General features: G+C 34.2%; 3 protein-coding genes across 3 annotated transcripts; 2 read left to right on the plus strand and 1 right to left on the minus strand.

Annotated features, from left to right (window-relative positions):
* The first annotated feature begins 4421 nt into the window (after positions 1-4421).
* On the plus strand, positions 4422-10565 carry LOC143536249 (GDSL esterase/lipase At5g03610-like). The gene is made up of 5 exons (XM_077030283.1): positions 4422-4529; positions 4691-4873; positions 7603-7874; positions 8980-9286; positions 10112-10565. Exons 1-5 carry the CDS (start codon positions 4469-4471, stop codon positions 10324-10326), a joined length of 1038 nt encoding a protein of 345 aa, XP_076886398.1. The 5' UTR covers positions 4422-4468; the 3' UTR covers positions 10327-10565.
* Positions 10566-13007: 2442 nt separating this feature from the next.
* On the minus strand, positions 13008-13571 carry LOC143536263 (uncharacterized). Its single transcript, XM_077030294.1, has one exon. It carries the CDS (start codon positions 13569-13571, stop codon positions 13008-13010), a length of 564 nt encoding a protein of 187 aa, XP_076886409.1.
* Positions 13572-17011: 3440 nt separating this feature from the next.
* On the plus strand, positions 17012-19942 carry LOC143536250 (putative purple acid phosphatase 20). Its single transcript, XM_077030285.1, has 5 exons — positions 17012-17420; positions 17504-17795; positions 18514-19088; positions 19392-19480; positions 19581-19942. Exons 1-5 carry the CDS (start codon positions 17265-17267, stop codon positions 19750-19752), a joined length of 1284 nt encoding a protein of 427 aa, XP_076886400.1. The 5' UTR covers positions 17012-17264; the 3' UTR covers positions 19753-19942.
* The last annotated feature ends 3725 nt before the right edge of the window (positions 19943-23667 follow it).

Genomic DNA, 23667 nt, shown 5'->3' on the forward strand with positions numbered 1-23667 from the left:
TTTTGAGCTTTAATAGAACAAGCTTTGAAGCCTTTTTCTGTAAACTTCCAGACCTGTGTTTTTCTTGGGAGAGATCTGACAGCCGAGATGAAGATCGAAGGGCAGTTCGTTGCCGTCCCACGGATGGCGCCAATGTCGAAGCACGAAATGAATCTTACCTGATCCATGACGATGTTTCCACGGATTTTTGAGATGAACGAACCACGTCTTGATCTTCTTCTTCTGCGGCTGCGCCTGTGACCTGCAATGTTAAGACCTGCCATGGTTTCGGGGGTGTGGAGGTGACTGCTAAGATATCCTGAGGATTTCTTGTTCACAGACACAAAAAGTGGTGGTGGCTCTTATTGAGCATGACCTCTAATAAGGAGGTGGAGACCTCCTTATATAGAGAGTCTCATGGCCACCATCATGGTACCCTAATGGGCCTAGCCCAATTAGGGTTACCTCCACAAAACCCCCTCAGCCCAATAACATTGTATTAGTCCATGTAATAAAATAAGCCAAACATAATAGATTTAGGGTCGTAGAACCGGGTTTTAGTACCATACCCCTACAATGTGGTCCAATGGATTCAAATTATTTAAATTTTAAAGTTGGATTCGAATTCATTTAAAAACTTTATTTCAATTTTAATTTCAAAACCATTGCAAATTTAAGCTATTTCACACCAAAAAGTACAAGTGTATAAATCAAATGAGTCATTCAAATTCATAATATCCTAAATATTCAATGTTGTAACTTCAAATACATGAATTAATAATCTATAACGATGAACTTTCAATTTTTAGTGTCATAAACTAAAAGACTTATGCAATTATCTTTTTATAATATGTATAATTATAACAAAAATAAAATGTATAATTATTCAAATTTCGAATCAAATTCGAATGATTAAAATTCTGAATTGAATTTTGAGTTTCTCGAGTCTGATTCGAATACTGAACACCCCTATCGTTTTGATAGGAGTTATCCGGTTTGAAGTCTGCCATTCTGAAGACCGTTAGTTATGTTGTATATCACGATTTAAATTGTCAAATGAGTTAAAGTCTTCCGATGTGTTCTTATAGCTAAATGATGTAAAGTTTAAGACCTAGGTTGTATGTGTAATTCCACCTTTCGTAACGTTCTGACTGAGTTACGGGCGTTACAAAACATGGAACTATCAATACTAATCTAAAGAGAGTTTGAAAAAACAAAACTCCTAGAATAACCAAAAGCTTGTTTAACTAGAATACCCTAACACAAAGTAATTTAAAAAAAACACAACCAATTAGAACAAACCATATCATCATTACAAGTTTACATAACTATAATTGAAAAGTATAGTACTCTTTTCCAAAAAAAAAATAATAATAAAAATAAAAATAGACAGAACTGATGCTCTTTCTTAGAGTTCTGTTTATTTAATAAAAAAATAATGAATAATGGTGAGGGAGTAAGCAAACTCCTTTCTTGAGTTTGAGAAAATTTCTAAAGTAATCCATATTAGAAGGAATATGGATTTGATCCAAAATTTGAAATCTCCCCCCTCCCCCCCCTCACCCCCAAAAAAAAAAGTAATATCCTACGAAAACTAACGGAGCCGACACTTTTGGATTCCCACCAATATATTTCATAGCCACTATATACCAACACGTGTAATATGTATGACCCCACTTGTTACTTTTCTAAGCAAATCCACCGGACTTGTTAGATTTGGTAGCAAAACCATCTAGGTGAAAACCATTTCTTCTATGATGTTTCATCTTATTTTCATCTCCTCCGTGAGTTTTCCAAAAAAATTGAAAATCATGTTTTTTTTTTAAATTCATCTGACTAGATGAATTTCATGTGAATTTTATCTTTGGAGACGAATATCAAGATTCAATGGTTGTGATTAAAGCTAACAACTTGTTGGAAGATTAGAGTTAGGTTGAATGTTTAATTGAAGTTCGTAAGCGAAATGAATGGAGTTGGATACTCGTAGATAAAAGCCTCGATTGTTGTTTCGGTTGGTAAAATTGAAGATGTCGTGTTTGTGTAGAATGGCGATGACTTGGAGAAGAGGTGTACGGTGGTGGACGACAACTTTAGCGGCGACGCTGTGTAGGGTTTGGAGGAGTTTGGAGAGAACGCCGGGAGTGAGAGAAGCCATGTGGGTGGTGGTGGTTGAATTTTTAAATCTGTCTCCAAAGATAGAATTCATGTGAAATTCGTCTGGTCAGATGAATTTCAAAAACCATGATTGTCAACTTTTTTTGAAAATTTTTGGAGGAGATGAAACATCACGGAGGAAAATGTTTTCACGGAGACGCTTTTGTTACCAACTCTAATTGGTCCAATGGATTTGCTTAGAAAAGTAACGAATGGGTCAAACATATTACACGTGCCAGTATAATAGTGGCTAATGAAATTTATTGGCGTGAATCTAAAAGTGTCGGCTCCGTGAGTTTTTGTAGGGACATTAGAGAAAAAATTTCTATATCTGGCAAAATCCGGATTCTCTATCCTAAAATAGATTATTTTGGGAATTTTCTATTTATCTTTTCTTATAAAGATGAGCAAGTATTTTGAGCCCGCGTTGCCGGGCGGTTGGTTACCATGCTTAGGCTCTGGTAAATGATCATATCGACCCATTTCTTTTCAGCATTATTATATATAGCTGCAAGGTATAAAATATAAATTATTACTCTAATTAACCTTAGTTGTGAAAGTTTGAAGATAAATAGATGCTAAGTATATAATATTAAATTGAGAGAGGGGTAAACGTGAGTAGAGAGAAGAAATAATTGTGTGGTTAATAAGACATGAGTGGATTAGAAAGAGAGAAAATGATGGGAGTAATTGTGTGGTTGATATTCAAAATTTTCATCAATGGTAACTTTGTATATGAAAATATGGTTTTTAATATATGATAAATGATTTACGTCTGTTTAGATATTGATTATTTGAAGCTATACGTAAACCAAAACTTATGATTGATCATTGATGGTCGCATATAATTTTAATCTATGCAGAAAACCAAGGCTCGTATATTTGTTTTATAAAATACTAAACAATATCACAATTCACAATCCTATCGAAATTAAAAGATGCATTAAATTATATAAACTGATCGCAATAAAATTTATTATTAAAATGTTTAAAGAGACAAAACAAGTGAGTTATAAAGAAATGGTACATTGCGTACTTTTGTAATTTTTGGATTGTGATTTGTGAGTGAACGAGACAGACGACTAACCTTTCAACTGAAGTTTGTTTAAAGTTCCCAAAAATGTAATAGAACGTTCATTTTATAATTCTAAAGAACACGTAACAATCTACTTGTTTTTGATTGATTAGCGATGCTACACAATATTTTATATTTGACTATTAGCAACGACAATTTTTTATACGACTCAAAATATATACAACATAAAAATAAGGGAAAATGTCATAGAATAGTATTCAATTTCAAAATTGTTACAATTAGGTCACTCAGCAAATTTTCGTCAAATCGGGCCACTAAACCTTCAAATCGAGCCTCACCGATTTTCTTGTGCGTCAAGAAAACAATTAGGATAAGATGTTGGGGTCGAGATTTGCAATATATATATGCAGTTAAATTTAAAAAAATATTTCCTATGTGAAATAAAAAGAAAAACACTAAAAAGGCATGTTAAACCCTTTAATTTAATAAAACTTAAGTCGAGTGACCTAATTGGAACACCTTTGAAACTTGGGTGACATAATTAAAACACTTTTGAAACTTGTTACTATATTATGAAATTGCCCAATAACCTTTTTATGACCTGCTTGACATGTTTAAATCAACGAGTTAAACACACCATATACATGTTACACAAATTTAAGTATGTAGTGGATTTTAATTGATTTTACCTACACGAATAAATATAAGGATCGTGTTCTTCATCTCACACTCCTCTGAACTTACTCTTACTCCCTAAGTAATTTATTACTTAACATGTTTGTTTTTTTTGTTTCACACCGAACAACTTTACATGTCAACCTGTGAACTTAACCCAACACACTTGAATTGATTTGAAATTAGGAAATAGAAAAGAAAGAGGTAAACAGTTTGTAGGAGAGAGAATTAATCATTCTGATTTGTAATTAAGTGATCTATCATTTAAAACGACAAATTCTAAAAGTTGTACATATGTTGTCAGCTCTTCTACGAATCCTGAAAAGTTACAAGTCACGAGACAAGAGCTGACAACACATATACAACTATTAGCATCCATTAGCTAAAACACAAAAGAAACTTCCTCTCTTCTAAAACCCATTTTCACTTCTCGTCAAGTATTCCAACACACTTGACATCCTTTATAAGTTATGGGCATAGAAGTATAACTATTAACAACTTGAAGGGTGCATATCGAAAAACAAAAAGGTGAACACTTCCACCTTAAACCTTATATAAGATATACCTAGTCATGACTAATTCTGTTTCGATTTACTTCTATACCACTCTCTCTCATTCTAATTAATGGAACTCCACGGTCTCATCTCTTACACATTCTTCCTCCTTTTCCTCTTCACCATCACCGGTAACATTCCCATCACAACTCCGCTTATAACATCTCATTATATTATTATTATTATTGTAAGTTTGTCTGTCACTTTTTTGTAATCGTTTTATAGTAAATTATATATAAATATTATTATTATTATTATTATTATTTTGTAAACTTTGTATATACGTATATAGGTGTAACTACGGATGCCGTAATATTACGACCCACAAAGCTTTTTGTGTTCGGAGACTCGTATTCTGACACCGGAAACAACCCGAAGTCGTTGGCAAGTTCTTGGAAAACGCCCTATGGTCTCACCTTTCCCGGAAAACCTGCCGGAAGATTCTCCGATGGACGTGTTCTCACTGATTTTGTTGGTATGTTTTATGTTCCGTTCACTAATATATACAATTGTCACGTGGGTGCTATAATATATTATAGTTTTATTTATCGTGAAACTCGTTTCATATGGTTTTTTTATATAAATAAATAAGTGTGGTTGTTTAATCATTAAACTCATTATATAATTATTCAAAATTTTAAATTTTTTTTTAAAAATTAAATGAGATGTCACGAAGAGTCATGAGTTAATTAGATTGATCTTTAGATTTAGAAGAACCGAGTCTAAGGTTAACATTATAGCTCGGTTTGTAACGGGCTATGCTCTGCTCATTTACAACCTTGGTTACGAGCAAAATAACCTATAAAAAATCCAATTATTTGATTTTTCGATTACTTATGAGTATTTTGTAAATAAGAATACAAAAGACATACATATATAGAATAGTTTAAAATTTGAAATAAATAATTAATTGGGTATTACTATTAATGTGAAGTACAAATTGAGTCTTTCCATCTATCTTACATTGTTTCTTATATCAAAACGTATGACAATTATTTAATAAAATTATTTTTCCTAATTTGGCACATCTTTATTATAATTTTGATTGAAATTTATCCCTGTAAAATATATCATGTATATTAAAAACTACACTCTAGAATCTAGATGTTTCATATATGATAAGAAAAGCATTATCAAGCAACCCTTTTATCATATAATGCAAACAAATAATTCATCCCATGGTGATATATTATATAAAATTATTTCAAGTAGTTTCGTAAAAATAGTAAAATAGATTTCGTTCTTTCTAATGAATGATGTGATATATGCTACCTTTAAGTAAATAAACTCCAAGTACATGATAAAAGGGGAGGGTGTAGGCTGTCCCACTTTATGTTTCTGCTTTTCGCTTTTCTTTTTTCTTTCTTCATTGATTTAATAATTTTAATATCATATCTAAGGACATTTTTCCTATTAGTTTTTTTATATTTATTCTTTTGGAAAAAATGATAGACATCGATCGATCGTTTTCACCACTTTTGGTTTGTTTGTTGTTTTCCTTTGATCCTTTTCTATTTCTTTTCTTTAGCTTGCAAGTGAACCAATGACTATCAATTCACAGCTAGACTAATTAATGAGTATGGTTTGCGGGTGATCACAAATGATGCTGATGTGGCTTGTCTAGCCTTAATCGAACATCGCGCCCTGCCCCTCACTTCAACAATGACGTGGTTCAAATGAGCATGTTCACATCGTTCACTATCCAATCATGTTTTTTTTTCCATTCTTTCTAGTTTTCATATAATATAAATAAATGAAATAAGGTGACGCTAGTGTAGCAAATGATCCAGAGCAACGAATAGAAAACCATAACACATAGCCTTTGTGATAAAAAATAAATAATTTTTTATCTTTCATCACCATCACATATCATACACTTTTGATGCTTTACATTTGTACCCCCTCAACTTATAATATAACCACAAAGGACACTTTAGCCTACCATGTGACCATTTTTCTTTCCTTCATTAACTAGTCAATCTTTTAACATGCTTCATCTTACAAAAAGCGTAAAGGTCCTAATTTAAAATTTGTGATAGTTTAATCAATAATCATGGAATGCGAATATCACCAAAAACTTATGTTAATATTGAAATGCTTACAAACTTAAGGGACTAAAATGCAAGTTGTACTTGTTCATCTAAGTCTTAAAAGGCTATAATTTCAATAACTTTTATGTGAATAAATCAACTCTTTAAAGAAAAATACAAACACACAAAGCATAGTGTACAACTGATCATGATGTGAGGATTAGTGTAGCTTTATCTTTGTGCGGTGCCATTACCCATAAATTAAAAAGTAAAAGAGAAAGCACAAAAGCTTGCTTTTGTGAGTATATATCAACATTTTAGTGCCATATGCCCTGTGGCAGCCTTAAATTGTCCCTACTGTTTCCCATCTTCTATGCTAAAAAATATTATTTATATTCCAAGAAACTTAAGTCCTTAATGATCATATATAAACAACTAAAAGTTAAAAGATTCATTGTAAAAGCTAAGAACCACTTTTAACGTGTCTAATATGCTTGATGACTACTTTTTACGTGATAATGTTTTATAATAACTCTAAGACATGTCATTAGACTACTCGTTGTGCGGTGGCGCCCTGCCACCTCAAAATAATTTTAACCAAAGTTCATCCGCCAAACCACAACACTCTCATCACTGAAGGGCGTTAGCTAGTTAGTGAGCCTTCCAAACTTTGTGTGGCGGTAGCGTTCACTTCTCTCCATCCAATCACATACAATCACATATACTTTATTTTTCATTTAGTTATTAGTTATAGCACAACGTAATAGTTAAAGAGTGAGTTAGTTAAAGTTCATTGACTACGACTCTACGTAACTATGATATGAGCATGTGACAAGGTGTTACGTACTTTTAGTTAAACCAGAAGAGGTAGTCTTAACATTTATTATTTTTATCCACTTATGAGTACACCATCTGTTTAAATATAGTGTGGTGACTGGTGAGCACAACATATATTTGCATTTAGTTACGAAAATGCCACCACGTAAAAAAATTTATTATCAAGCAGATCTAACAGCGACAAATTATATTAGTTCTTGTTTAAATTTCATGTCTAAACTTTCAATATGTTATAACCTATAAAAAAACATCTTTTTGAATTTTGACCATTTTAACTTAGCTGTATTTGTATAAAAATTTAAAATGATTGTGTTAAACATGTCCAACAACATTACAGCTAGGTTTATGGGAATCAAGTCTCCATTACCATATCAATGGCGAAAATACGGCGAACAAAGGTTACAATACGGAGTGAACTTTGCGTATGGCGGGACCGGGGTGTTTGACACGGGTAATTTTCAGCCAAACATGAGCGCCCAGATCGGGTTTCTTGAAGGGCTAGTTAAGGAAACGGTCTATACAAAAAGTGATTTGGAAGCATCTGTGGCTCTTGTTACTGTTTCGGGTAATGACTATGCGGCTTACACGGCTTCAGGTGGCTCGGACCAGGTAACCTTACCTTTTTTCTTTTTACTTCTTTTTTCAAAGTTGTCACCTTGGTTTTGACATGTTATTAAAGGCATTAATTAATGTGGGCTCGTTTTACAATTTAATTAATATTGTTTCAGACATGTTGATTTTGACAAGCCAAAGACTTGTCAAGCTATCGTTTAACTAAACTTTTTAGGTCCTTTTTCATAATATAATTTTTTTTTCTAGTAAAACAACCATATCTATTAAAGAGCTTGTAGCTTAACGGTATGAATTAATGTATATAATAGTGTTCCTATGCAAGCGGTTGAAGATTTTAGTCTTAAAATGAACAAATGTGTAGATTTTAAATTTGGATTTAGAGGATATGTGCAGAGTTATCGTTTAATTTTTTTTATAAAGCAAAACAACCGCCTTTTTTATCTAGGTTTTAGACGGTAATAAATTAAGGGTAAAATTGTGAAAAGAATATAAAAATAATTAAGTTTGAATATTGTTCCAATAAACTCACCTATAAATTCTTTAACATAATAGAATTGAAATTTCAATATTTTTTAGTACATCAAAATAACTAATCATCTCCTTCAATATTCAACTTTAAAATTGGGATAGATTGAGAAATAAGTTTCAATAATTGTTGTGATTAAGTTTTTCATAATTCTTTTACTTCAATATTCATTCAAGTTTCATTAATTATTGGGAGTTTTTCATAAAATTTTAAACTCGGTTAGCTAAATGTAGGAATTATAAAACTTAATCATTATTTGACAACTCACTTAATTTATAATTTATAAAAGATTCACAAAAGTGAAAATATTTAAACTTTAGCATTTATAGTAAAAAAAATTGTTTTGATTGATTTTAATGCAACTGTATGAGTTGGTCAATAAGTGAAATATTTCCAATTATTTAATACACACATAGTCATATACTGTAGCATTTGATTTGTCCTTCACCTATATGTTAGCGGGTGACATATTAGTGGGTTTTCAATTTTTCACCAGTTTTCTATTAATGGGTTGTTAACTAAAAAAGTCTTTGAATACTTAAGTTCCAAATCTATGAACAAATTCACTTACTATGAATTATGAACTTATGTTATTGAAAACTGTTGCTTATGTAGGGTCTGCCCGCATTCATTAGAAGTGTTGTCAACCAAATGTCGATAGACTTGAAGCGAATTCGTGATACCGGAATAAGAAGGGTGGTGGTGACTTCCCTACAGCCGATAGGATGCCTCCCGAGACTAACGGTCTTTACATCGTACCAACAGTGCAACCAGTCCCAGAATTCGGCAGCCAACTTCCACAACCAGTTGTTGCAGCAGGTTGTGACGGCGCTCAACAATAGCACCAAAGATTCTGGCGTTTTCGTCCTTGATCTTTTTACCACCTTCAACACCGTGTTGAAAAACAAAGGAGCCTTTACAGGTATGTCAATCGTGTTTGGTTGGCTGGTTGGGTCAGTGGACCTGAACACAACCCATATATTTATTCACATCAACGGCATTAACCCTCATTATGTAATCCAAACATATATATAATCATGTAACTCGAACATGACCCACTTAATCTAAACGAGTCAAACAAGTTTTAAATGAGTTGTAATCAAGTAGAAAAAATGGGTTCAACGGCCGTAAATGGGTTGGCATGTTGATCTGGTTACGTAAAGAAGGTCAACCTGAAAACATCATCATCATCGTCGTACTCAGTATATCTCACCAATAGCAAAGCTATGGTAGGGTCTGAGGGGGGTAAGATGTAGACAACCTTACCTCTACCCATAGGGATAGAGAGGCTGCTTCCGGTGAGACCCCCGGCTCCATAGTAGTTTTGCATCAAGCCTTGGACAAAAGACACATAGCACTCAATCATCAGGACACCGGCTGATTGGTGCATATAATTTAACGGTATATAAGCATATCAACATAATATAAGTCGTTTATTAAACGAGATAGATATGAATACTTTTTTTTAGTGTTGTGCTCGTGCAAATAAATGTAACCTATAGAGCCAAATACGTAACATTATTTTTTTCATGCAATATAACTTATATATGTATAGTTTATATAACATTTGGTACGTTAATAGTTTAGAAATATAGTTTTTTATTTAAACAAAAAGATTTAAAAAAGGACCAGGTCCGGTTCTTAACCGGCTTTTGGATTGGGCTTTAATCTTGACTTTTGGGACCGGGCTTTGTGCAAAAAGAAGTCAATTTCTCATGATAATTCACAAATTTAACATGAATTTCAGGAAGCTTAAAGTTTGATACTCCATTGAAGCCATGTTGTATACCCACAAAAAGTGACGCTAACTGTGGGAGTCTTGATGAAAACGGGAACAAGTTGTATACGGTTTGTAAAGAACCCGACTCCACGTTCTTCTGGGACAAGGTGCACCCGTCACAAGCAGGATGGCGTGCTGTGTATTTAACTCTTCGGTCTTCGTTGAACCGGATTTACAACTAGGCTTCTTTCTCGTTTATTTCTTTGGCTTTTGTAGCTGTTGGTCTCGTCCTTTTCTCTAGGGTGTGATTTTGTTAAGATGGTTTGGTTTCTTAGGTTTGTAAAATTTATGTTAGAAATTGCAATACAAGAATGCCATTGGCACATTGTATTCAAAATGCATAAAACCTATTAAATTGCTTTGTTTAAGGTTTTTACACGATTATTTTAATAACACGTAGACGCGTGATTAATTTTATCCATACTATAGTTACATGTTTGGGTTGTTGCTATAATAGATATTGTTGAATCATTCACAATAGTTTCTATCTTTGTTTCTATATTTACTTAAAAATATCTTCATCTTAAATTATTATTCACAATAGTTTTGTCATCTCTATCTCTATAATTTACTTAAAAAGATCTTTATTTTGTAACTAGCTTTAAAAACTCGTGTATTACACGAGATAAATTAATGTATAAATTACAATGCATAATTTAATATAAATAAAAGAAAAGATAATTAAGTCTCCTTTATAGTATGTAAAACATCATATATATTTGAATTTTAAATCAATAATGGGTTGTTCTACCATCGGTATACAAAAATAAAGCAATGCCATTGAAAATAACATTTAAAATAATGAGACATTTCGATGTGAAAGATGTAACTAAAGTCTTTTACAAAAATGTTTTACATGCCATACCCGACCATAGACAAAAAAGACACCAGATTCTCCTTTTTAAACAACTTTCATGTTGTCCTTATAAACACACTGTCGTACAACTATCACAATAGTCTTATAATAAATATAAAAAATGAAAAATTTGTTTATGATTTTTAAGACTGAATATTTATAAAAAAAATTATTATAGTATTCTTCAATATGAAGATGTTTTAATAATTAAATGTTAATGTACTTTTTAAACATAAACACTTTTATATATAAATTTCAATTTTAAAGAAAATATATTTATGATACGTAATTATTATATTAATATTATTTTATATTAAGTATGTTTAGAATATAATTTATGATATTACTAATTCAATTAATGAAGATTGACCAATTAATACGGTATGCTGAATTTATAATCAATATTGTATTTAGAACCATTTTTTTTTCTTTTCCATTAATAGAAGATGGATTATTGTTCTGAATAGTTTCTTCATTTCTATATATATTAGTATATACTTATCCTACATATGACTATGAATAGAATCAATTTTAAGCACGAATATGTTAAACCTTAGACAAGTGAATCAAGAACACCAAACACGATATTGCATAAAACGTTTATGCGACTCTTTTCATTAATAAGAAACAAGAACAAAATACTTTTCTACTCTTTCTACTCTCATCTACTACTAACAAAAGAAAACTAATGATGGGTTTATATAACATCCACAATTCTAATCCTACTCAAACTAGAAAACATAAACATACTAGGCTTCTAATTTATTTAATAATAAATAAAAGATAATTATGACACCAAGTTATTCAACTTGGTCCCTGAACTTTGGATCTCCACCAAACCGCCCCTTGAGATCTTTCGTACCACCCTTATACTTTTCGTTAACCATTCGGGTCCTTCAAGTTGGTGTTGCTCCAAGTTTTACACTCCCTCTCAATACCAACTTCCATTGTTCCTCCAAGATCCTTCACACCTTTTAACGCTCTAACCTCTTTGAGCTTTATTCTTGGATTCGACTTCATCACACTACCTTCAGGTTTCTTTTTCCCGTTATCAATTGAGCTCACTTCGAGATTATCATTGTTTAGAACTGCATCACCCAATTTCAGATAGGAAACAACTTTTGCTTTCTCAACTCCATGACCAACTATCATGGTACTCAAAGCAATTCTTCCATCTTCACTTGATGCATGCTCCCTCTCGAACTCAACTTCTTCATTTGTTCGTTCATTCGGATCACCCGAACTTTGCATGAACCTCACACAAACTCCAACGTCAACTTTGTTGGTTTGTTGATCTTCAAAGTTTTCTATTCCACCATGACCACTTGTAACATGAGACGGAGCTACCTCATCGTGCACTTCTTCCAACACGGTTTCTCTCTCGTCTTGCTCGGTACTTGTCACGGTTACGTCTTGATCAACCATACTTTCTTCTTCAACCAAGATTTCCTCATCATCTAGATTCAAAATAACAATAGATGATTCCACGGTTACCTTTAACGGATTCGACTCTGGCACAACTTCTTGACTTGTCCACCAACAGGAGCCTTCTTCAAACCATTCATCTACCATGTTCGGTTTGAATTCGGTGACAGCTGTGTATTTTCCTTGAACCTCGGCCATATTAGCCTCCACATCCCACGGTTCTTCTTCTCTAACAACAGCTACATTACCTTCCTCCCTAGGCTCTCGACAGTACCTTGCCATATGCCCCTTTTGTCCACAGTTATGGCAGCTAAAAGGAAACTGCTTTGGTTGGTACCTTGATTCTTTGTCTCCGTTCTCTTCATCCGATGAATCTTCTTCACAGTTTTCAACCCGACCCTTCCTGTTCCATTCTCTCTTCTTGGGTCGGTCACGTTTCTTGTTCTCCCGATATTTACTCTTACCTTTCTTGCCATAACGATTATGATTTTTACTAAACCGATGCTTCTCCTTTCTTCCGACAGAAAAGGCTCCGCTCTCGGTTTTAATTGACATATCGGCTAAATGTTTTGCTAAGGCTTCTTATCCAGTAAGAATGTTCTCGAACTCGGTAATACTCGGTTGGGTCGCCCACCCTTGAATAGCGGTAACAAAGCTACGATACTCCGGCCTTAAACCATGAATGAGTATCCGCTTCATACGAGCATCGTTAACCCGAGACCGTGGATCGAGTTCTCCGATCTCGCGACACAAATTCTTCACTTTACGAAAATATTGTGCAATTGGAAGATCTCCTTGGGAAACTGTCATCAACTCACCTTCGAGTAGTTGCAATCGAGCATCGTTCTTCTTTATGAATAAGGTCTCTAGCGTATCCCTCGCTTGCTTTAGGTATTCGAGATCTTGAATGTGATCAAGAACATCATCAACCACCGTTGTCTTGATGATAAACATCGCCCGACCCGCTTTCACCTGCCACTTCCCGATACTACCGTTAATATCATTTGTAGGTTGTCTCGTCTCGGTACCATTTGCTACTTGCCAAAGATCTTGACCTTGAAGATACGATTTGATGCATGTCGACCATTGTTTGTAGTTACTCTGGTTCAATTTCTTGATTCCTCCTACGACCTGAAATTCTGCCATGGTTTCGCCTAAATAAACAAAACTGTAGAACTATTTTTTTTTCCGACTTCTGGTTGTTTGTTCGTTCCCTTCTCCTTGACGCAAATCAACCAAAAATAGAGAAATCTTTTTCTTCCCTTGAACGACACTAACAATTTTTATAGCTCACAAAAGAAATTATAATTTCTGTTGAGTGTGACGCCAAGAAATCACAAACAAATCACAATGTGACTTTTGTCTTTTCTGTTAGAACTTTGGGGTTTCACTTTTGTAGACAGTGATGCTTTGGATTAACCTCCAACACACAAACAAAATACCACAATATATAATATTTCATAATGTAAAAGAGATGACCACGATTTCTGGGTACAAACTCCAAGCTATCATCAAAACCCCAATCAGCCGAACTAATCTTTTGCACGCCTGTTCTTTAATTGGCAACTACAGATCTTTCCTTGTTTCTAGACACGTACTACGGATGACTCTCGATCAATTTTCAAATAGCCTCCGGTTTTCTCCTCGTAACGATCTTGAACCATATATTGCGTACGATCAGTTTCTTCTAACACCTTCGATCGGAACCTTAACAACGATAGGTTTCTTGGCCTCTTATACCATTGATTGGAACTACCACCGCAATCAAGACTTGCCGTCGATCGGATACACGAGCCTGGATCGTTAGGCTCTGATACCACTTGTTAAACCTTAGACAAGTGAATCAAGAACACCAAACACGATATTGCATAAAACGTTTATGCGACTCTTTTCATTAATAAGAAACAAGAACAAAATACTTTTCTACTCTCCTCTACTACTAACAAAAGAAAACTAATGATGAGTTTATATAACACCCACAATTCTAATCCTACTCAAACTAGGAAACATAAACATACTAGGCTTCTAATTTATTTAATAATAAATAAAAGATAATTATGACACCAAGTTATTCAACTTGGTCCCTGAACTTTGGATCTACACCAAACCGCTCATTGAGATCTTCCGTACCACCCTTATACTTTTCGTATTAACCATTCGGGTTCTTCAAGTTGGTGTTGCTCCAAGTTTTACAGAATATACATGACCTCGTAGTTTATAATGTTCTGTTAATATAATTGTTGTTCATTGTATTTTATTTGTAAAACACATTGAAATATACAATTATTTATGTGATTGGTAGTTAAATGATACCGAAACACTTAAAACTTTTAAGGTTTTACTAAAGCTTTAATTTATTTGTTCATTGGAATAGATTTTTTGGAAGGAAGGAATTGGATGCAAAATAAAAGGAAAACATGTAACTGGCAATCTTGACTTTCAATTTTGTTACTAATAACAATTCTAATAGATCATTAACTTCAATTATTTTTATGATAAGATGTGGTGTGACAATTATGTGACAAAGACTAGGATTTTTTTTAATGATTTGACTCTAGTTTTGCCTTCGAAAATACAGTACAATTTATGTTTATCATCTAATATAAATATCTATACTAATCTAATAGTTATCTTCTAATATTGTAGACATTATCGGCATAGTTTTAGCAAACATAACTTGTGCTCAAAGAAATATAAATTCAGATAATCATCGACTTTGGTGTCCAAAAAAGCATAAGTACCCGTGAAACATATAAAGCCAAAATACCAAAAAAACAGAAGTTATAAATTCCACACGGTTGACCCCAGAAAAGACCTTCCCCTCAACCGAATACTTTACATAGCCGTGACAACCCATCCCCACGTGCCTCCCCTTGCATTACGTGATTCATCCACCGTCTATTGACGTGCAACGGTTTCTTAATTTCTTTCATTAACATTTGCTTAAATTTTAATAGTTTAGGAGAACTTATGTGTACCTCTTAATGATTCATAAAATTCTTAATAATTAAGGTTTAGCATTAAATCTGAATGGTTAATAGGTAATCATTAAAAAGTAGCCTCTGAACCATTCATACTTAAGGTTACTAACTCGTACTCATAACCATTAAAAGACATCTTAATAACCATTAAAAGGCTACCAAACAACCCTGAATATCGTTTGAATGGTAAATTAAAAAGTTGAGTATAACTATTTTTCTGATAATAAATTACAAAGGTTTAGACTATAACTATTTTTTTGATAATTCTCTACAGAGACAATTTGATCGTTACTTTTACGATAGAATTTCCACCCCATCGTTGCTTTAATAATTCTTTTTGTTTTCTAATTATTTTGCATTACTCTAAGATTTCCTGTTTTCTTAAGGTAGCGTTTGTTATGCAGTAATGACAAGCGGAATGGAATGATTCATTACGTGGGAATGAAATAAGAGGTGTTTGGTTGCACAATGGAATGGAATCATCTATTACACATGGAATCTCATCCCATCAAAACCATTCCTTCCTACCCCCTTCTTTTTTTTCATTCCATTCCTCCTTCAACATATTTTCTCAACAACACCATCATCTAACAACAACCATCGCCACCACCACCACCACCACTACCATAGCCACCACCACCACTACTACCATAGCCACGGCCATCATCTGACCACCACCGCCACTGTCACCACCACCACCACCTCCGCCGCCACCACCGTCACCGCCACCACCACCTGACCGCCACCGTCGCCATCACCACCTACACCACCACCACCTTACCACCCAAGCTACCACCGCCATCATCGTTGCCATAACCACAACAAACATTGTCACCCGACCATAACCGCCACCCGACCATAACCGCCACCACCACTATCACTGACCGCCACCGTCGCCATCACCACCTACACCACCACCACCTTACCACCCAAGCTACCACCGCCACCATCGTCGCCATAACCACAACAAACATTGTCACTGTCGCCACCCGACCATAACCGCCACCACCACCATCACTGCCTGGCCACCACCACCGTCATCACCACCCTACCACCGCCATCACTACTAATGCTACCATCGCTTGACCCCCCCCCCCCCCCGCCTGACCGCCACCACCACCGTCGCCACCGCCACCGCCATTTTCATCTCCAGAGCTACCACCACCGTCATCATTTCAGGTTTTTTTTTTTGTAAAAAATTTATATATTTTGATATAGAAATATTTTAATTATTTCTATTTCATTCATAAAATTTTTTTCGGATACCAAACAACATAACGTAATTATTTATTTCATTTCCATATATTAACCAAACAAGACAAAGGAATGGTAATGATCCATTTCATTCTTTTGTCCATTCCATTCCTTCTCTCATTCCATTCCCCCTTCATTCCATTCCTTTCAACCAAACATACCCTAATAGCTTTTGAAACCACCCCTAATATCATATAAATTTTCATGACACGGGTTGTTAATCTTTCATATTGATTTTGATGCTATAGAGAATCACTCTTGAGGTTAGGTTTTCAAACTTAAAGCTTAAGATCTCAAATTTTAACAATCATCAATGCCATTTGACTAGAAAACCGATGGTAGTTTTTCATTACCTTGTACAAACAAATCACGTACCTTTGTTAATCAAACAACTCATCATATATAACTTATTGTGCTTTTCTACCTTCCAAACATAATGAAACAACGTTTGACTTTCATAGGAGTAATTGAATCCTAGATTCATATAAAACCGGTTACTTTATTTGCATTTATATCTATATTTAATACAAACCGTTTCTCTTTTTAGTTTCTATAATTCTTCTATCCATAACACAAACTCCCTCTCCAAACTCCAAACTTAACCATGATGGTGGTCGTCGGAAAAACAACATATCATGTGTTGACATTATTCATTATCACCGTCGGACTTGTGGCTGCCGGAGAATATGTCCGGCCACCGGCCGGCAAGTCTCTTTATGTATCACTAGCGGATGATCATAATGAACAAACTCCACAACAGGTACATATGTATATATAATATGTGACATATTATATAATTGATATAGGTTACAATTTACAAGTTATATTCTTGGAATTGTATAGGTGCACATATCATTAGCGGGTGATGCGAAAATGCGAATATCGTGGATTACCGAAGACATGACTCCATCGATAGTTAGGTACGGTAAATCTCAAGGAAACTATGAAGCTTCGGCTACCGGGACTAGTTCTTCTTATAGATACATTGTGTACAAGTCTGGTCATATACATGATGTGGTCATCAGTCGGTTGGAGCCGGATACTACTTATTACTATAAATGTGGCCTTGATTCAAGCCCCGAGCTTAGCTTCCGAACTCCTCCCGCTCAGTTTCCAATTGATTTTGCGGTTTCTGGTACGTTAATTATTTGTAATTTTTTTGTATCAATAGGTAGCAAACTGTCTAAAAATGGTAGAGCTGTTCAAAGGGTAAGACCCGACCCTGGTCGGGTATAAATAAGGGTTTCAAGGGTCCAATCTTTACCCTTTAAGGCAGTAATTATCACATCTTTTTGTTTGCATATCTCATATATGACTTTAATATATGAAGCATAGAACAATTATAATTTCATTTAATAACATAGTAAATTATAACTTTGAAAACTTATCAACCATTTGAACTGATGCAAATAATATTTACATTCACAAACTTATCAACCATTCAATGATTTGCGTATATATGTTTCCAATCAATGGTATGACCTATTTTTATTTTTCTTAGTAATGGGAAATTTCTGATAAATCATATATGAAATACAAAAATCTCCTAAATTTCATATTAATCGCGAATCTGATGTATATCAATCCAGAAACTAGTAAGCGGGTCAAAGGTTTGAAATGGTCGGACCCTTGAAACCCTTTTACCCTTTAAGGTGAAATTTAAATATTCTTTACACGACCCATATTATATATTCAGGTCTAATTAAGGGTTTTACGAGTCGGGTAACCGGGTTTCAAGGGTCCGACCCTATGAGAACTTTTAAGACATATATAAGTCTAGTTTCTAAACAACATATTTTAAATGAACATGTTAAAAAATGTATGTGACATATTTAAATGTTTTTAAATATCAGGAGATCTAGGACAAACTGACTGGACTAAATCAACCCTTGAACACATTGGGAAAACTGGTTATGATGTTTTACTACTCCCTGGAGACTTATCATATGCGGATTTTTACCAACCATATTGGGACTCATTTGGTCGCCTGGTCGAGCCATTGGCGAGCCAACGACCGTGGATGGTTTCTCAAGGCAATCACGAGATCGAAAGAATTCCATTAATCCACAGAGAGAGGTTTACTGCATGCAATGCAAGATGGCACATGCCTTATGAAGAGAGTGGTTCCAGTTCTAACTTGTTCTATTCGTTTGAAGTCGCTGGTGTTCATGTGATCATGTTAGGGTCCTACACAGACTTTGGACCAGGCTCGGATCAATACAAATGGCTCGAGTCTGACCTAAAGAAGGTGGATAGGTCACGGACTCCTTGGTTGTTTGTTCTTGTTCATGCTCCATGGTACAATTCGAATAAGGCGCATCAAGGAGAGAAAGAAAGCACTGATATGAGGGATTCAATGGAAGATCTGCTTTATAATGCTCGTGTTGACATAGTTTTTGCTGGTCATGTTCATGCATATGAACGCTTTGTAAGTTTGCTTTATCATCATAAAAGTTTAAGCAATATTAAAAAGTTTTTCAAAATCAACAAAGTATTAATTTCAAGGTATGGTACGTAAAAAGGGGCGGTGCAGTGGTAAACATCTGATTTCTCTCTAGCAGAGTTTCATGTTCAAATTTTATTTCCAATCTAGCTTATATGTGATTTACATAATCTAGTTGTTTACAATTTACATATGAATTTTTTTGGTAACGGTTCTCACGGGTATAGAAAAATAAAAAAACTAGCATGAAGAAATCTAACAATTTCGATTTTTTTGGTTTTCCGGTAGACACGCGTGTATAAACAAAATGCAGATAAATGTGGTCCGGTGCATATCACAATTGGAGATGGGGGTAACCGTGAAGGTCTATCTACAAGGTAAGTACATAACTACCATTATTAACACATTATTCTGTCGCTAAGGAGACAGTTTTTACATTCACAAAACGGTTTGGTTTGTTAACTTTTTTGTTATTAGGTATCAACATCCACAACCGAAAATATCGGTGTTCAGAGAAGCGAGTTTTGGGCATGGGCAGCTGCGGGTGGTGAACGCCAGTCATGCAGAGTGGACATGGCATAGAAATGATGATGCTCAACCGGACTTGACATGGTTCACGAGCCTGGCTTTCGATTCCTCTTGTTTCTAGACCAAGATTGTGAATTCGCATGGTTGTATGCAAAACAAAAAGTACAAGAGTACATACATATATCTTTTAAGTTTTCATTTTTTTTTGCAAAATGCATCTAGTCCAAATTAAATAAACCAAACAAATTAATATCTACCTTTTTTTTACGGCAAATGTATGTGATACTGAGAACTTGAACCCATGATCTTCTAACCACACTCTTTATTGTCATAGTCACATTCCAGTGAATAACGATATTGTATCTCTATTTTCGCAAGAGGTTATCTTCTCCAATCAAACCAACTCCGAGCTAATTCTTGACAGCTGGCGAGAAGACACCAAATGAAGACAAGGCGACTTTCTCTATTTCACGAAGATGTCATATTTAAGATACGATATTTGGTTGTAAATCAAAATATGAGTAGGCCCAAGGTTGCAAAAGTCGCTAGGCGGATCTTTTGCGGTTGACTGGGGAGTTGGGTGTACACGGAGTACTCGGACATGGTAAATATAACGAGAATTAATTTTTGGATATTGCATATATTCAAATATTATAAGTTTACTAATATTTATAACAAAATAGGTGAATATTAACATAAATAAGATAAATACATTTTTAAAATAATAAATTACTCTAAAATGCTAATCATTAGTTAAAAAAAATGATATTTGTCCTTTAATATTATAGAAATACGAATTATATTATATTTTATCAAGTCAAAATTGGCCCAGTTTACCGACTAGATGTGATTCTGACCTGGTTTAACCACCTTTGATCGATTCTTAGTAACCAGGAGGAATTAAAGAAACTCGCCTCGGCAACATACCTTGTAGCAAGTAGTTGGCCTTGTAAACCTACTTTCTTGTAGCAAGTAGTTGGCCTTGTAAACCTACTTTTACAATATTGAGTAGACCTACTTTCACCACTTTCAGCCATATACGCCCCTTTTTAGAAGTCCTTTATTTATTTTCATGTACCAACTAACCCGAGTCACGGTGCAAATTTAGTCTAGAGTTTAAAACATAAGAAACTCGAGCATTTAATATCCCCCATAATTCGATTGTGATGATTTTTTTTTGAATGGAAAGCTGGCATCGGTAAAACAACAAAAACTAGCAAGGAGCTAGACAATCACAAGAAAAAAAAAGAAAAAAAAACCCCGACATTTGAACAAAAACCAATCATTCCAAACTAAATAATTAGTATCCGCCCTATTCTTCACCAAAATGAACGAATTGGCCGTATGTCGCCAATAATATTTGTACACACCACCGAGATGATACTTTGCCCCCAATCACCATGAGATCTCTCCATGAATCCTAGCCTACTATTGATTCTAGCCCCTCAATAGTGCATCAACTTTACACCACTGTTTTGCTCGCACTATTTTACTCGCGAACATATATACCTCATTAGCTAACGAACATGATATGATCCGAGGTTTCCAATGCGACTACACACGTCACAAATAGTTGTTTGGACAAACACATTCCTTTTAGCAAAATAAACCTTGGATGAAATTCTACCCAAACTCGTCATCCAAGCAAAAAAAAATATAATTTAAATAAATAAAAAATCAGTTCATTTGGAACCCATTTAACCCAATTATGAGCATGCTTAAACCATCATTTAAAAAATGGAATATTGGATTTTAATAATCCCTATTGAATGGTATTGGCCGATAATAATCCCTATTCATTTTATTGCTACCGGTGGTCCCAAATTCAAAAAAGTTGCCCCCCAATGGTCCTCCGTTAAAAAGGACTTAACGACGTTATACTTTTTTCCGAATTACAAACTAACTTTTTAGGGCTATTAATCGGAAGGAAGATACGAGTCGAATGATATAAAACTTAGTTCCAAACAATGATTCAAACGACTTGATTTTGGTTGATTGTAATTTCAAACACCTGAATTGAAGCATTGTTTCGTCATTTTGAAGCACTGTTTCGAACTGAGTTTTACACCAATCGACTCGTATCCTCCTAACGATCAAAAGCCCTAAAACATTGGTTTGAAATTCAGAAAAAACTATAACGCCGTTAAGTCATATTTAACGGAGGACAATTGGCGGCCAACTTTTTAAAATATGGGACCGTCAGTGGCGATAAAATGAATAGGGATTATTATCGGCCAATACCATTTAATAGGGATTATTAAAATCCAATATTCCTTAAAAAATTAGGACAAAGTTTTGAAAATAGGATGAGGTTGTGAGTGGTTGTAAGCAGAGGAGAGAGAGAAAGAGAGAGAGAGAGAGAGAGTAGTGACCTTTTGTATATAAATTTGGGGAAAATTTGTTTAACCATATTTATTTTTTAGTATATGTTGAAAGTCGTTATAAGTGGAGGAAAGGGAAAATGTAATGATAAAAGTATAAAAAAAAGTATTATTTAATTAAAAAATAAAGAAAATTGCATTGACTTTTAATGTAAGCACAAGATGAGAAAGAGAGATTGGCTAGGAATGCTCTAACTAACATACTATTGTGGAGAAAAATTGAAAACTCGACTAGATACTTAACAAACCTGACCAAGAAATTGCCTAAGTCGTCACCGCCCCATGACTATCGGTCTACAATGTTGTTGCATGGATGCTTTTATAACTCTCCATAAACATAAGTGCAATTCATGAATTTCTTCAATTGATGAAGGGATCCACGACCAACATCTAGTAAAATCACCATTTCATAACCTCCTTCCTAGCCATTGTGCAAGACTTTTGCTTTTCTAAGAGTGAATAAGTTGTGGTAAAGAACCTTTAATAAATCGCCACTCGATCGATTATCAAACCAAAATAAAGAAGAGAGAAATGTGTTTTCGTTCATGTGGTATGTTCAAATTTGCTATTTTAGTCTAAAAGTTTAAAACTTGTTATTTCTGTCCTAAGAATTTCATTTTCGTTGCAATTTTCGTCTATAAAATTTCATTTTTATTGCAAATTTCATCTTTGTGGTTTGGCAAAATCTGCTCATTCAGTCCAAAATATATTAACGAGATGGACGAAAATTACAACAAAAATATAGCTTTAGAGACGAAAATAACAACTTTTAAACTTTAGGACTAAAATACATATTTGAACAAACCACAAGAACGAAAACCATGGTTCTCTCCAAAATATAGTATCATTCCCGATTCCAATAGAGGATTTAAACAAATAGGTTACATCAACATTAAAGCCTTTTAACTCCTCTCCCACCTTCAACCCGATATTGGTTCTTTAAGTGGATACGGGTCATAATTTCTCCAAACACAATGAATAGACTTTATAAACTTACCCAAAGTTCATTCGAATTAGCCACTACACTAACATTGGTAATTTCATACCTTTAATGCTCCCTATTCCCAATCCACCCAATTTTATGGCTTTTTAATGCGCGTACTCAACAAGGTGGATATGGGATGTACCTTGGTTGAATGGGCGTATGCTAGAGTTTTTTGAAATACTGTCGTTGCAAACGGTATGGGTCATACCTCGATGTATGCATACGAACTGTACTCATTTCGTTTTGCTTATTCTTCATTGTCTTTTGGATTGTTGATGTCCTTTCATGAGTATCAAAAAAAGTTCATTTTAAAACGATTAAATGGGGTTTATATAATGGTTTCAAAACCGTTTTAAATGTCGCGTTGCACAATGTATTTAAAACGGTTTAGAAACTGATGTAAAATGGTATCTAAAAACAACACATCAAAACTAGTGTAAAATGATACACAAAAACAACGCTTTAAAACCGTTAAAAATGGTATTAAAAACAACGCTTCTTTATTGTAAAAAAGTATTGAAAAGACCGCTGTAAATGATATTAAAAAACAACGCTTCTTTGATTATATAAAAAACAAAGCTTCTACTTATTTGGCCTTTTTAAAATTAAATTATGTTTGTAGTAACCAAAAGCCCAAAAATTCAATATATATATATAGGGGTGGGATCTA

This window comes from Bidens hawaiensis, unplaced genomic scaffold, assembly GCF_021521415.1.
Source record: "Bidens hawaiensis isolate Kalapana, Puna unplaced genomic scaffold, B.hawaiensis_p1.1 tig00010770_1, whole genome shotgun sequence".
NCBI classification, from domain to species: Eukaryota; Viridiplantae; Streptophyta; class Magnoliopsida; order Asterales; family Asteraceae; genus Bidens; species Bidens hawaiensis.

What these genes read in the sequence shown, in the direction of transcription:
- LOC143536249 (XM_077030283.1), top strand. Translation starts at nt 4,469, where the DNA reads ATGGAACTCCACGGTCTCATCTCTTACACATTCTTCCTCCTTTTCCTC. An exon ending in TGTTCTCACTGATTTTGTTG is followed by an intron (nt 4,874 to 7,602) that starts GTATGTTTTATG and finishes ACAACATTACAG; the next exon opens with CTAGGTTTATGGGAATCAAG. An exon ending in CTTCAGGTGGCTCGGACCAG is followed by an intron (nt 7,875 to 8,979) that starts GTAACCTTACCT and finishes TTGCTTATGTAG; the next exon opens with GGTCTGCCCGCATTCATTAG.
- LOC143536263 (XM_077030294.1), bottom strand. Translation starts at nt 13,571, where the DNA reads ATGGCAGAATTTCAGGTCGTAGGAGGAATCAAGAAATTGAACCAGAGT.
- LOC143536250 (XM_077030285.1), top strand. Translation starts at nt 17,265, where the DNA reads ATGATGGTGGTCGTCGGAAAAACAACATATCATGTGTTGACATTATTC. An exon ending in ATGAACAAACTCCACAACAG is followed by an intron (nt 17,421 to 17,503) that starts GTACATATGTAT and finishes GGAATTGTATAG; the next exon opens with GTGCACATATCATTAGCGGG. An exon ending in TTCATGCATATGAACGCTTT is followed by an intron (nt 19,089 to 19,391) that starts GTAAGTTTGCTT and finishes GTTTTCCGGTAG; the next exon opens with ACACGCGTGTATAAACAAAA.